At 34.0% G+C, this 15,829-nt stretch overlaps 1 protein-coding gene across 23 annotated transcripts in view; it reads right to left on the minus strand.

Annotated features, from left to right (window-relative positions):
* fnbp1b (formin binding protein 1b) overlaps positions 1–15,829 on the minus strand; it is an 87,542-nt gene that overhangs the window by 10,123 nt on the left and 61,590 nt on the right. For 4 of the 23 annotated variants that reach the window (XM_055179276.2, XM_055179277.2, XM_055179275.2 and 1 more), the window contains 5 exons: positions 14,386–14,577; positions 8,210–8,296; positions 4,591–4,605; positions 4,315–4,350; positions 847–956 (listed from right to left, as the gene is read on the minus strand). In XM_055179276.2, the coding sequence (XP_055035251.2) occupies positions 847–956; positions 4,315–4,350; positions 4,591–4,605; positions 8,210–8,296; positions 14,386–14,577 (440 nt within the window). The remainder of the gene's footprint in view (positions 1–846; positions 957–4,314; positions 4,351–4,590; positions 4,606–8,209; positions 8,297–14,385; positions 14,578–15,829) is intronic. The other 19 variants (XM_055179280.2, XM_055179283.2, XM_055179284.2 and 16 more) reach the window with 11 other exon arrangements.

Raw genomic sequence — 15,829 nt, forward strand, 5'->3', positions numbered from 1 at the left:
TTTTGCAATGGTTATTATCATAAATCTACTTGCATTGTACTCAAATAATGTCATTCAAGCATAAGAACACCTGAAGGAAATAAAAAAACAATCCTATTAATATACTCAGGGTTCCCACACCTTCAAGGACTTTCCAGGTCCAATACCCTCAAAATCAAGGACTAAATGTGGGGACATATTTCAAGTTAAGCAAGGTTACGTCGTGTTACCTTTTAAGATACATTGTTACAGTTTCCTTGCGAGGGAACTCGCGCTGCGTCACTGCGGTGACACTGTGGGGACGCCTCCAGAGGTAAGTGCGTCTGAATGTGTATATCAAATTCAACCAATGGTGAGACTTAATGACAAAGACAGGGTGATGCAGGAGCCAGGAAGTATATCGCTAGCTGCAATATTGCCAAAGACGGCGTTACAGGAATGCGGGAAGTATGGCAAGGGAGATGCAGCGTCTCATTCCCTTCTCAGGGAACAACAGTTACATACGTAACCCAAGACGTTTTCATGTGTCATACACAAAGCATTTTGGTATGAATCAACATTCACATACAGAAGATATAAGCATTTAAAGTGAACATTTTAGCATGTGTGCTTAAAAAGTCGAGATTTTTTATGATATTATCCTACACTAAATTTTTTCAGAAAACTTATTGTATAAAATAGTTTCAAGCACTTTCAGTGACCTGTATCTATGTATGTATATTTTCAAAAACTTCCCAGGGCCTTGAATTTTTTTCAAACGTTCAAGGACCTGTGGGAACCCTGTATACTTGTTTTATCTTATTAGTATCCTTTGCATTATTATAATATATGATCCATATTTTTGTATGCTTGTATATGTTAATGTACCTTTGATCCATCTCTTTCTGTATGTCTTTATTGATGTCGTCTATCTTAGCCTGAAGTTTCTTTCTTCTCTGTTCTGGAGGCAAATGACTAAAATCCTCAGGAGTTGAACCCTGAGAAAAAGAAAGAGAGAAAGAAATTGAGGGAAAAAAATGAGTAAAGTAAGCAGACATGATATTTATCTCATAACAGGATCTGTTTTCATATACAGTATAGAGGGTTTCAATAATGCATGCACCTTTAATGTTTCATTCATTACTGCATACACTACTGTTCAAAAGTATTAAAACACTTCACTAAATGTTTCTTGTGATCTTTAGATTTTTTTATATGACGGTATAAGCTTACAACGTACTTCTGTAAACAATAATATAATTTTTGCCAACATATTAATTTCTTTCTTAAAGGAACACGCCTACTTTTGGGACTTTAGCTTTTTCACCATATCCCCCAGAGTTAGAAAAGTCCATACACACCCTCTTCATCACCGCGCGCCCCGCAACTCTGTCTGACGCAGCCCCGCTAGCCTAGCCTAGCACAAAGACCGGAAGCAAATGGTTCCAGCCAGCACACCGCTCCAAACAAGCGACAAAACAACTTCAACACTTTCCTCCTTATATGTTGTGATTTGTATAGTCACACCGTGAACAAATAACAAGGTCATACAGTGTGAGACACAGACATCTTTAAACCGTACTGTATACATACTGGGAACTATATTCTCAGAAGGCGAAGCACTGCTACTTGGGCGGAGTGATTAGCGCAACACTTGCGCAAACTCTCTGCTCCTCACCACCGGGCTTCTCGGGTGCTGCGAGCAAATCACTCCATATAAATCCCAACATATAAATAGGAAAATGTTGCCGTCATTCCGTCACTCATTGGGAGCAGTATGCTAGCTGTACCCATTTACTTCCAGTCTTTGTGCCAAGCCAGGCCAGCGGTGGGTACATCAGAGTTACGGCACGCACAGAGATAAAAAAGGCATGCACGGACCCATCTAACTCTGGGAGATATGGTATATAAGCTAAAGTCCAAAAAGTCGACGTGTTCCTAAAAAAACATGTATTTATTTATTTTAATGAATGACGGACCGTATAATGAAGAAAAAGCAGCCAATAAGAGCTCAGAATAGATGTTTATAAAGCATCTCAGGGTGAGACATCAAAAAGTATCCTCATAAAATGCCAATTAGACATTTTTACAAATTCTCGGCAAAGGACGACAACAATGAAGATTCTAAAAAAATAACATAATATTGATTTCTTTTGAATGCTTTAGTCCTCATATAATTCCAGTAGTTACATGATGTTATTGCATAAACATAAACAGCATAAAATAAACCTAGAAAGAGTAAGTGTTTGAAAACTTTAGTACTGGTAGTGTATGTTTCAATCTAAAAAGCATTTACACTTAACATCTAACCCACTTTCTCTGTTTTTAATCTGGTTGCCTAGTTGACTTTGGAAATAAGCCAATCGCTTTTACAGCAAATGTGGAAATTTTGTAGCTCATCAATTGCAAATTAATTGACTCATGTAAATCTCCATCATCAGACTAGAGGTCTAAACAACAACTATTATCTACTTCATTTTCTTATCAGACATTAGGTTAGGACTCTTATTGTGCTCCTCTATCTCTCTCTCTCATATCCCATTTCCTGTCTCCATTAACTGTATTGATCCTCTGAACATTTAAGTACTGTCTTTTACAACATTCATTCTTACTGACAGCCAGGATTTGCTGTGTTGTGTTGCCCACTGCCACAAGGAGGTGCTAGTGAGCAATGAGTCTGCAGACCTTTACATCTACAGAATAACTTTCATTTAACTTCAAACTTGAACTAAAGAGGCGAATGACAAACCCTCCACCTGACCGCACAACACTGTCATGCAACATCAAACAAGCTGATTTGCTGAGCATGCATTTAAATTTGAATAAATTACATCACAAATTCACTTCAGGAAGTTGCACACAAACAAAATATATATATATATATTAACAGCAGTACACATGCACAACATACACGCTACACTCGTATACTCACCTTTTTCAAAATAAAAAAATAATAATTTAACTATTAAACAAAAACTAAATATCTGAAAAAAAAAGATCAAACTAATAATCAATTTAGATTCAAATGCACAAATCAATCTGGATCAAACGATATATTAACTATATAATTGATAGAGTGATTTACTTAAAATGGCATTTAAACATTTTAGTTGGGGCCAAAAACTTGATTGAGAAGTGACCCTGGACCACAAAACCAGTCATAAGGGTATTTTCTTTTTGATATTGATATTTATACATCATCTGAAAGTTAAATAAAAAAAGCTTTCTATTGATGTACGATTTGTTAAGATAGGACAATATTTGGCCAATTGGATTTTGCACGCAACCTCAAAATTAATGAAGCATCTTTTCATCTGTTGCTTTGTTTAATAGGGATTTTTTTATTTGCTATTTTTTTTTTCAATGCAATTAAATTGAAATGTGGAAAAAATTTACAGCATTACATTTACGTTGCATCAAAGGTTTCTTTTTATTTTATTTTTGAAATTTTGATTATTAAAGCCAATCACAGACGTGACCCATGAGCACATCAATGTAATGTTTAAATAAGTTGTCGATGTAAAAGTGTATTTTACACTCAGTTTTTAATTAATGTGTAAAATAGCAATTAAATTAACTTCTAAACGCATCTTAACTTTTTTTTAATTGTGTAGTCCATGTGAATATGACATATTAAAAGGTTTAAATGTACTCTATTAATGGACGTTAATAATTATAATTACGGTATAATGGGTGCACACTGTGCCCCCTTAAAAAAAAAATATGCATGACGCCCGATACGTCTATCTGAAAATCTGGAATATGCAAATCTAAATATTGAGAAAGTCCTTAGATATTTGTAAATATCTTCATGGAACAAGATCATTACATCCTAATGATTTTTGGCATAAAAAAATGTTAATTTTGACTCATTCAATGCATTGTTGGCTATTGTTACAAATATACCCGTGCAAAGTTTTGTGGTCCATGGTTACATATTTGACAGAATTATTAAATGTTTTATTATTACATTTTATAAAATCAATCAAATTAATTGGGGAAATTACACTATAAAAAGTGGAAGTCAAAAATTACTTCAATTGGTAACACCTAAAAAATTTTATTACTTTTTTAGGTGTTACCAGTTGAAGTATTTTTTTTTTAAGTTAATCCAACTTCCACTTTTTACAGTGTATAGAGTAAACATTTGAACTTTTTAAGTTACACTTCAAGGTTGTTATCCTCACATCCTACAGATTTCTGTGTTATTGCATCTATCTGAAAACACAAACACATTTCAGCCCATGCTTTATATCTGGTAAGAAATCAGAATTAAGTCTGAAATGCATATTTCAAAATCAGGATAAAATGGTCATGGATGAACAAATAAAGACGAGGACGTAAGAGGGATTTCACCTCAATAAGGTTCCGCACGTGGGCATTGAGTGAGAGCTACACAGAGGAACATCAGACAGTCACCACAGCAATGAGACAAAACAAAAAAACACACATCAACAAAAACATAACATGGTTACGTACTTAAAATCACACAAAGGTCAAATGACAACAAAAACTTTAAATAACTCATAAGGGTTGAACACAAAAGTATGATGTTAAAGGGCCGTGTGTTACTTCGACGACGAACATGCTACGGTCATGCCGCTACGGGCATGCTACTGAATTCATGCTTACCAGCTTCAGAGACAGCTTCTCATGGACGGATAGAGTGAGAGAGAGGAAGAAGAACAGAACCAAGAGAGAAGAGACAGATCAGAAAGGCAATATCAGGACGCTTTGTGCATTAACACATGCAGGTGTGTATGAATGTGCTGAAGCTCACTGCATTAACCTATAAAATCAAATCATAGAGGTTTCAATCTTTCAGATGGTCTGTCATGAGACGGATATCACATACAGAGCAGTGTTGAATCTTTAAAACGCTCAACAGCATTTGCTTTGATTCAGACACAAGGTGGGTTTGGTTATAATAAATAATAAGAGATGGTTGTCACCTTTATTCTTTTCAATTACAGTTTAATTTGGTTATGAACTATAATAACAATGTTTTGGGAATGCTGATATTTGTATACAACATAGAGATGCACCGATATATCGGCCTATAATCGGTATATAAAAACTAGAGCTGTCAAAAGATTAATCACGATTAATCACATTCAAAATAAAAGTTTGAATAATACATTTGTGGGTGTATTGTGTGTAAATATTATGTATATATAAATACACACATACATGTATAAATGAAAAAAAAAAATTATTTATATATTATATAAAATATATCTAAATAAATACATACATAAATAATATATATAAATATATATACATGTAAATGTTTCTTAAATACATAATGCATGTGTGTGTATTTATATATACAAAAAATTTACACACAGTGCACACACATATTATGCAAAAACAAAATTGTATTTTGTATGCGATTAATCTTTTGACAGCCCTAATAAAAACATATTGGTAACACTTAACAATAAGGTTGTATTTGTTATCAATAATTTAATGCATTAACATGAACTAACAATGAGCAATACTTCTAAAACATTTATTAATCTTACGTCACATTTGCCATTTACTAGTACATTTATATAATTAAGCGTTGTAACTGTTAACATTAATTTATGTACAATAACTAACATGAACAACTGAATGGACATTAACTAACATTTACAAGAATTAATACATGTTTAAAAAACGATATTGTTTATTATCTGTTCATGTTAGTTAATGCATTTACTAATGTTTACTAATACAACCGTATTGTAAAGGGTTACCTATATCCTTTTGTCTTTTGTCATGTTAACAGAATCTATTGTTTTATATTTTTTTCTTTGTATCTATATAAGTGTAATTTGCATGATTTTTTTCTTGTTTTTTGCTATAATAACAGTGTTTGGTTTATATTATTTTGCTCTGTATCTATGTCAACTCTCCTTACTGTAAAGCTCTTTGAGAAAGTCACTTTTATAGGCGCTATATAAAAAAAATATATTACTATTATTTTTCTTATTATTATTTCCCACCACTGTCAGCCATCAGAGTATAGTTTAACTCATTCCCCGCCAGACTTTTTTTAAAAGTTGCCCGCCATCATTTTTTTCGATTTTCACAAAAGTTTTACAAAATGCCTTCCAGGAAAAATTTCTTCTATAAATATATAAACATACAAATATAACAGGCCCTGTGCTTTCAAACAAACAATTAAAAAAAAGGGAAAAAACTTTTCATCCTATATTTTTTTCTCTGCTTATAAACTCTTAAATATTGTTATTTTTCTTCAAAAATATTTTTTTAGCAAAAAGCTGAAATAATTTGCATTTTTGTGAAGGAATTTTTTTAAAGATCAGATTCAGAACGAAGATCAAAATATACATAGTATGTTTAAAATTAACAAAAAACATTTTGCTTCAACTTTTTTTATTAATTGGAAAAAGTGCACCATCTAGTGGATAGCGGTATTACAGATTACTCTATAAACTTATCAGGGACAAGTTTTATTTCATGCAAATGTTTTCTCTTAATTGACGAGACAACTCGTCAATGGCGGGGAAAGAGTTAAAAACAGCCGATGATCATGGCAGATTATCTTCTAGCAATTAAAAGGGGCACAAAAACACATCAGACTTCAAACCGTGGGATTATTTTGAATTGGGTCCCAACGAAAACAGAATTAGCTCTGCACTTCTAGGATTTTATGACATAATCATTTAATAAAAGGAGTAAAAAGCAAAATTATAGGTATCTATCTGTATCGGTAGATAAATGAATATCAGAAATTTTGTATCAGTGCATCCCTATATACAAAAAACATATATACAGTATATATATATTTTTAAAACGTTCATTTCTAAGTGCAGCTTATATTGAATTGATATAAAAGAGACAAAGAGGCTGTTGGTAATAAAAAGCATGACTGTCTCTTTAAATGTGATATTTCACCACTGAGGTCTAAAAGCCATTGACCATCTGTCATTGTGATGCAGTGAACTTCAGCTGGTTTCACCAATGAACCAATCAACAGGAAGAATGTGACAGAAAGAGTCATGTGGATGACATCATCAGTATAAAGCAATAGTCAGCCAATAGAGAACAACAGCGATGAGACACAAGGACTGTTTGTGAGAGAAAAACAGTAGAGGAAATGAAAATAAGAGAAGGGGAAACAACATGAAAGGATCCTCAAAAGATTTGCACGTTTCTGAGCCGGCCGAGACACCAGAGAGAATTCTGGGTAATCCTACCTGTGCAGTGATATCAGATCGATAAAGGTCAATTTTGTGTTAAACTGTAGGGTGAAAAGTGCTTGAAAAAGCTTATCCGAGGCCAGTTATGGTTGTGTGTTTTTTTTCAAATAAATATACAAAATGTAAGACATTAAAATATAAATGCAAAAAAGTTATTATTATCTTTCAAATAAAATGCATGTACCAGAGAATCAAACATGCAAAAAAATGCAAACCAATGTTTAACATTTTGAGAAAAATATATAAATAACAGCATATGGCATGAGAACAAACAAATAAGGGTAATTTATTTTAAAATGCAATTTTAAACAATTTCTTTAATGTGGTTGTGAGAGGAACTTCCTTATATTTTACAAGACAACTTTCTGCTAGATGTGAAGGGCTTCATTCAATTTTAGGGTGCTCAAACTATAAGATTAAAAAGGCAAGATATTGATGTTTCGACAGATGCATAAACTCACCAAAATTGTATTTACACTTATAAATGTGCCAATAGGACATATATTTACAGAGATAAAAACAGACTCGATTGTTTATGTGAATGTGATGTACATACACAGAAAACCATCCAGGATATAAAAGCAGCGACATGACTTTTTGTTTGCAATGCCACCATAAGGGGTAAATTCTGAATGTATCTCTATATATGATCAAGTTTTACGAACACACGATGGGCCAAAGATTCAACTAATGATGCGCTTGTGACACTTTGAGAATTAACCCCTCCCACATAAGCTGATTTGCTGCAGGAGCACAGGGGCGGAGCCAAGCTGCTTGGATAAGGGAGGTGGGCCAAGAGCCATAATAGCCAATGAGAGAGTCAGCAGATGATGACGTAACTGTTCAATTACAGATGGTATTATCAGACGCTAACCTCATTCAAGAGATGAATTTAGAATAATACATCTGCATAAACTTTAACTTCTTTAAATGTTTATAATATTAACAATATTATAAATATTTTATATTACAAAAGAAGCACTAAATGAGGTTACGTCTGTTAGAAACTTATATACTCATTCCTTGTCTCACACACTTACAACATACTGCCTGGCCTCAAACGCATATGTAGGCCGGCCGAGAGTCCTCTTCATTATCTCTTTATTATAATATAGAGACTGGGCAGACTGCAGCAAAAAATACCCTAATTAACATTAACACACGCGCACACACACATAAAGGACAAACGTCACACAAACCCCACAAAAGAACACCTATACAAACATATACAAACATAAACAAACACCTTAAACCTTTACAAAAAACACACACAAAAACATGACTTATACGCAACTACATATACAACACTACATATATTCAGCATCACACATACACCTCAAGAGATGACTATTAACTAAATTATAAATAAATTTATGACAATTTCTAGTGTGTGTGTGCGTGTGCATGCGTGCGTGTGCGATTCCTAAATATTTTCTTAGAACTACAGCCAACAACAGAAACAGTGAACAATATCACAACACTGTAACACTGTATTTCTTAAAGACAGTAAAAAGTTCGCATCACAATTCTTTACCAATAAAAAACATCATAAATCATCAAAGACAAAACATAAATGATAAACAAGTATATAAAAGCCAGGGGCACAAACAAAGAGCATGAAAATGTCAAATATTTTAGCATGTTAGTTTGGTCATGCTAAAATGCTCTGAAACGCTCCCACCCTCACTGCAAAAAAATGACTTTCTTACTTAGTATTTCTGTCCTGTTTTCAGTAAAAATATCTAAAAAAATTTTAATTAAGATGCCTTTTCTTGATGAGCAAAACGACCCAAGAAAATAAGTCAAGTTTTTAGACCAAAAATATAAAATTGAAGCCAATTTGTGCTTAAAAAAAGCTCTAAAAAAATCTGCCAATGGAATAAGAATTTTTTTCTTGAATTAAGTGTTTACGATACAAGTAAACTTATTTAAAGAATTTTTTTCTTATTGCAATAGGCAGATTTTTTTTGCTTGTACTAAGCACTAATTTACTTAAAGTTTAAATTTTTTGTCGAAAAACTAGACTTATTTTCTGGGGTCGTTTTGCTCATCAAGAAAATACATCTTATTTTAAGAATTTTTAGATATTTTTACTGAAAGCAAGACACAAATACTAAGTAAGAAAGTCAGTTTTTGAAGTGCAGCTGGTACACCGCAAAAAATGATTTTCTAGGAAAAAAATCTTATAATTTTTGTCCTGTTTTCAGTAAAAATATCTAAAAATTCTTAAATTAAGATGCTTTTTCTTGATGAGCAAAACAACCCAAGAAAATAAGTCTAGTTTTTAGACCCAAAATATCAAATGTAAGTGATTTTGTGCATAAAACAAGCAAAAAAATCTGCCAATGGGGTAAGCAAAAAAATCGTGAAAATTTTTCTTAAACACTAAATTCAAGAAAATTCAAGAAAATTTTGCTTACCGCTGTGGCAGATTTTTTTGCCTGTTTTATGCACAAAATCACTTAAATTTGATATTTTTGGTCTAAAAACTAGACTTATTTTCTTGGGTTGTTTTGCTCATCAAGGAAAAGCATCTTAATTTACGAATTTTTAGATATTTTTACTGAAAACAAGACAAAAAATACCAAGAATTTTTGTATCACAGATATTTCACGATAACAACCAGCCCCCTGTACATTATATTGCTATTATTTACCTCATAAGTAAGTCAGAAACATAAAATATTGATTAGATTTTATTTGCTATTTTTTTTAACGAATGCAGACCTTCTGTGAGGAAAAGCTGTTTATTAACGTTTTTAAGATGAGAAATGTTAATATTTGGTTTAATCAATAGTTAAAGGAATAGTCTACTCATTTTCAATATTAAAATATGTTATTACCTTAACTAAGAACTGTTGAATCATCCCTCTATCATCTGTGTGCGTGCACGTAAGCGCTGGAGTGCGCTGCGACGCTTCGATAGCATTTAGCTTAGCCCCATTCATTCAATGCTGCCATTTAGAGATAAAGTTAGAAGTGACCAAACACATCAACGTTTTTCCTGTTTGGGACGAGTGGTTGTGCGAGCAAGTTTGGTGGTACAAAATAAGACGTGGCGCTTTTCTGGGCGGATTTAGAGGAGGAACTATATTTTATGGCGTAATAGCACTTTTGGGAGTACTTCGACTCGCCTGAAAAGTCCGCTCCCCTTCTCACTCTCATAATGGGAGAGGGAGGGTGTTACTGCGCCGAGTCCAAGTACTCCCAAAAGTGCTATTACGCCATAAAATATAGTTCCTCTTTTAAATCCGTTTAGAAAAGCGCTACGTTTTATTTATCTTATCTTAAATAGGAAAAACGTTGATGTGCTTGGTCACTTCTAACTTTATCTCTAAATGGCAGCATTGAATGAATGGGGCTAAGCTAAATGCTATCGTAGCGTCGCAGCGCGGTCCAGCGCCCACGCGCACACACACAGAAGATAGAGGGATGATTCAACAGTTCCCAGTCAAGGCAATAACATATTTTAACATTGAAAATGAGTAGACTATTCCTTTAATATAATGTCATGTTATTAAGAGACATATTTATATAATATTTTTGTGTAATATTAAACCTGTCAAGATGATTTGCATCACCGGGGTTTGGGGTTATTACTTTTAATTGGTTCTTATGTGAGAATAAAAAACCTGCAAACGTTGCCAACTGTGGCCAATCAGAATCAAGCATTCCAATGAGAAGTGCAATAAAGTAACATAAAGTGACTTTCTTTTCTACTTATTAAGTCTAAAGGGCATATCAAACAGTTTTCGTCAGTCGTGAATCTCATTTATTTTAAACAGGAGACATGCGTAAAGCATTAAAACGCGAGCGGTTTCACAGGTGGAGCGGAGGCGCCCAAAAATCCTCCTCCTTCTGTGGGCACAGCTCTTCCCGGCAGGTACCGCTGAAGATAAAAACATTTGCACTACAAAAGGAAAAGCGGTAGCTGCGTGGTGAAATTGCCGTGTACTGTGTAAAATGCTTATAACACTTTAAATGACATACATCTCGCTCTACAAACACACCTTACTCTTGAAATTTCCCAGAATTAAAAAAAAAACATTGCCTACTGTACATCTAAATCTGTTATATCAAATATTAATTTTACAAGCAATTCATTTGGCCTGTAATATTTCCTGTTTAATCCCAAAAAGTTACAGGCAAAAATTATAATTTAGCCAAAATATGAAATAATTTTGTGAATAAATGAAATATTCTCCACAAAACGTGTCTGTCCTGTCTGTGAAATCCAGGTTAAAGTCTCATTTGGAGCATGAAAGTTTGATTTCACTCATTGATTTTAATCTTTGCCATGACCTTTCTTAGTCAATATAAAAGATATAAAGGTTATAAGTGCTTACACTATATTCAATTCAATTTTATTTATATATATGGGATGATTTTATGTAGAAAACCATAAATCACAAAATAGCGACTTTTCCTAGGTTTTACAGGCAGGGTCACATATTGTCAATTTTAATGTCTGAACTGTCAGCATGTTTAGAGACCGACCCCAACCTCATACTTCCTGTCTGATGAATGAGAAATGAAAAATCTCTTTTCTCAACATTGATCTATGCATCCGGCAAAAAATATCTGTGTTGAGCACAGTTTGAGGAGACAAACAGCTTTTAGATTTAGACGGGTACATGAGAAACAGAGCTCTGCTCTTTTATCTGTTATGTTTTGTTTCTCTTATCTTACGAGTCATTCAAAACTTTAAATCTGCGCTCGCACACACGGAAACACGTGGGCGCCCTTCCTGAGGGGAAGGTGAATCTATTCTGACTTTTATCTAAAGGTCTGGTGCGCGCGACTCAAACATTGTTTCTGAATGTTTGTGTAAATTTGTTCTGATGTGCATCTGTGCCTGTAATCACACAAAAGTGGAGAAACCTTTATGTTTGAGCACCCGTTTTTATTTTAAGTTTACAGCAGGAGTTTTGTCTCTGTTAGGGCCCGGGGGTCATGTCCCCTCAGTGGCGCCTCTGTGTTTGTGTGTACAAATTTTTGAAAAGGTGAGAGTGAATCCATGGTAAACACAAACAACAAAAGGTAAAAGAGATAGAGACAGATATACAGAGAGAGAAAGAGAGAGAGAGCTTGATTAGCTGCATGAGGTAAAGGGAAAAAGGAGCCGAAGGATATAACAGCAGCTTCCAGAAACTGAGTCACATTATGACATCATTGCTTCCAGAAACTGAGTCACATTATGACATCATTGCTTCCAGAAACTGAGTCACATTATGACATCATTGCTTCCAAAATCTGAGTCATGTTATGACATCATCGCTTTTGACACCTGTTGCTGCCTTCAAGTCTTCTATGGAAGTCATTATAATTTATAGTGTGATGTCACCTCATGTCACCACTGGAGTATAGCTTTATATCTATCAACAGTACACAAAATGCTGGTAAACTAGCCAAAAATCACAATTTACACTTACTTATTAACCAACAACCCTAACTTCTGACAATTACACCATTGATGTTAATGAGCATTCATAAATATTATTATATATTTTTTTACAATTTTGCATTATTAGCTCACATTTACATTTATGCATTTGGCAGACCATTTTATATAAAGCAATATATTTTTATCAAAATGTCTGCTCCCTGGGTTTGAACCCATGACCTTTTGCGCTGCTAACACAATGCTCTAGCACTGAGCTTTGTGGTAAATACAAAATGCAGAAGACATTCAAAACTTAATTTAACTCTTTCCCCGCCATTGACGAGTCAATTAAGAGAAAACGCTTCCCTGCCAATGAAAAAGTTTTTCCGGAAATCCGTATTTCAGCTATCATCCACCAGGTGGCGCTCTTACACAACTTATAAAACCCGGAAGCAACCCCTTAGGGCAAAAAGTAGAAACTCTGTGTATGTTTTGAGGATCGCTCTGAATCTGATCTCTATCAAAAGTCCTCTATCAAAAAGCTTTTTGCTGAAAATGTGATTTTTTTAATTTTTAAAAATGCTGGCAGGGAAATTGTTAAAATATATATTTCACAAATGATGTACAGTAGATACTGATAAAAATGTATTCCTTGTTATGCACTGTAAGTCGCTTTGGATAAAAGCCTCAAATACATAAATGTAAATGTAATGTAAACATAGTAATACTAACTAAGAAAATCTCTCTGCAGGTTTTTCTCTATGTTGATCATTCCAACATAGCCTTAAATTCTTCCTGTTTTGTCTGAATATGGTTATTTCTATAGCTTTTTTAAAACTGCAATCCGTAACCTTCTTTTAGTTCGAAAATAAAATAAAATTTACATAATGACTACATAAAGAATCATTGTTTAAAACTCTCTTCGATTCACAATGGTAAGCATATAATAATTATTGTTTTGGAAATGTCAGCTGCTTTTCAATACACTAAGATGCTTTTTCTTGATGACCAAAACGACCCAAAAATATAAAATTTAAGTGATTTTTTGCATAAAACAAGCAAAAAAATCTGCCAATAGGGTAAGCAAATTTTTCTTGAACTTTTCTTGAATTACCCCATTGGCAGATTTTTTTGCTTGTTTTATGCACAAAATCACTTAAATTTGATAATTTTGGTCTAAAAACTAGACTTATTTCCTTAGATGATTAGATCAACTTGCCATTTTATGTTTCAAACAGAGATATCGATATAGACTCAAAAGTTACGGATTGCAGCTTTAAAGATGCAATGTGGGACTTTTAGGGCACACTCACATTACCCAAACTTAAATGTGCCAGAGCGCGTTTGACCCCCAAAGTCTGGTTTGTTTGACTAGCGTGATCGCTCGATAAAAACCTTCCGATGCAAGCCACATTTCTATCTAGAAGTCCCACATTGCACCTTTAACGTATACTCTTTATTTGAATATATATATTATTGTTTTTATAAACAGTTTTCTTCTTATTGTAAAGTCGTCTTGAGCTTAACTAGTTTAATTTGTCATTTTTAAATATTTTTAATATTCATTATAATTTTTACTTCAAGGCAGCTTCAGGCACATTATGACATCATTGCTTGCACAACCTAAGTGACATTATGACATCATTGAACATTGGCCTGTTTCAAATCTATAGAATGATTCCATAAACACCCAAAAATTGATCATTCAGCTCCTTTTTCTGGCACATGTTCATGTCTGATGATAGGGCAGGCGATGACACAGGTAAAGAGCGGCGCACACACACACACACACATGTATGAAAAACACAAAAAGCGAGCATGCACTGATACTTACCCCTCGCCGGAGGCTCCTGAGGCAGTGCATTTTGGGCTTGGAGGTCATGAGGTCGTTGAATCGGTGGGACAGGGGCTCCTTGGACTGTTTGGGGGTCTGAGGAGTGGGGCAGGGGTCAGGGGTCACAGCAGAAGGTGAGGGAGGGTCAGGGGGGGCCTGGCGGGGTATGGGGGACGTTAACAGGGACATAAGCTATCGGTAAGACACGTGCCACAGAGCAGCGACCAGTGAGTGAGATTTAAAGAGAGAGTTTTAGAGCGAGAGAAAGAGGGTGAAGCAAAGAGAGAGGGAGAAAGAAAGAAAGTGGGGACAATATTGAACCAGAAAGAGGTAAAAAAGGAGGGGGAACACAAAACAAGAGAAATAAGGACCGAAAAATGTTACAGAACTAAAGCAACGAATTAATCAATTAATCAATTAATACAACAAAACATAATCAAATTAAAATGAAACAAAAAGTAAATGCGAACTGAAAGAAACGCTGCAGCTGTGGAGCTATTAAACCTGTGAGTGAGAGAGTTAGTGGGTTAAATTCGGTTTGGTATACTATTCTGTATCAGGGGGGTCACATGCAGGGGTTTAACTCACTGCAAAACCATTTAAAGAAACAGTTCACGCAAAAATAAAAAATTCTGTCAGTATTTATTTTCCCCTCACATCAAACCAGTATGACGTCACAATGCAACACAAAGCAGAATGTTTACAATGTTTTCTACAGAATGAAAATGAATTGGGACTGTGGCTGTTGAGCTTTAAAAATTGGCTCAGGAAGCAATCAGGTTTTAAGTGTTATTAAATGGATAGTTCACCCAAAAACGAACATTTGTCGTCATTCACGCAACCTCACGTTGTTCCAAACTTCCTTGTATAAATTATTTTGTGCAGCCAAACACAAATGAAGATATTTTGAAAAATGAACTATACACTGCAAAAAATGATTTTCAAGAAAAAACATTCTTAGTATTTTTGTCCTGCCCCCAGTAAAAATACCTAAAAATTCTTAAGTTAAGATGCTTTTTCTTGATGAGCAAAAATACCCAATAAAAAAAAAAAACCTGCAAAAAAAATCTGCCAATGGGGTAAGCAAAAAAATCTTGAACTTTTTTCTTAAAAATGTTCAAGATTTTTTTGCTTACCCCATTGGCAGATTTTTTGGATGCTTTTTTTAAGATTTATTTCTTGAAAATCATTTTTTTGCAGTGCACAATGCAAAAAATGACTTTCTTACTTAGTATTTCTGTCTTGTTTTCAGTACAAATATTTAAAAATAGTCTATTTTTCAGACAAAAAACACAAAATTTAAGTGAATGTGTGCTTAAAACAAGCCAAACCATCTGCCAATGAGGTGAGAACATTTTTCTTGAATTACGTTTTTAAGAAAAAATTTGTGTGGTACTTATTCTGAGATTTTTTTCTCACCCCATTTGCAGATATTTTTGCCTGT

The sequence above is a fragment of the Misgurnus anguillicaudatus genome, chromosome 9 (genome assembly GCF_027580225.2).
Source record: "Misgurnus anguillicaudatus chromosome 9, ASM2758022v2, whole genome shotgun sequence".
NCBI lineage: Eukaryota > Metazoa > Chordata > Actinopteri > Cypriniformes > Cobitidae > Misgurnus > Misgurnus anguillicaudatus.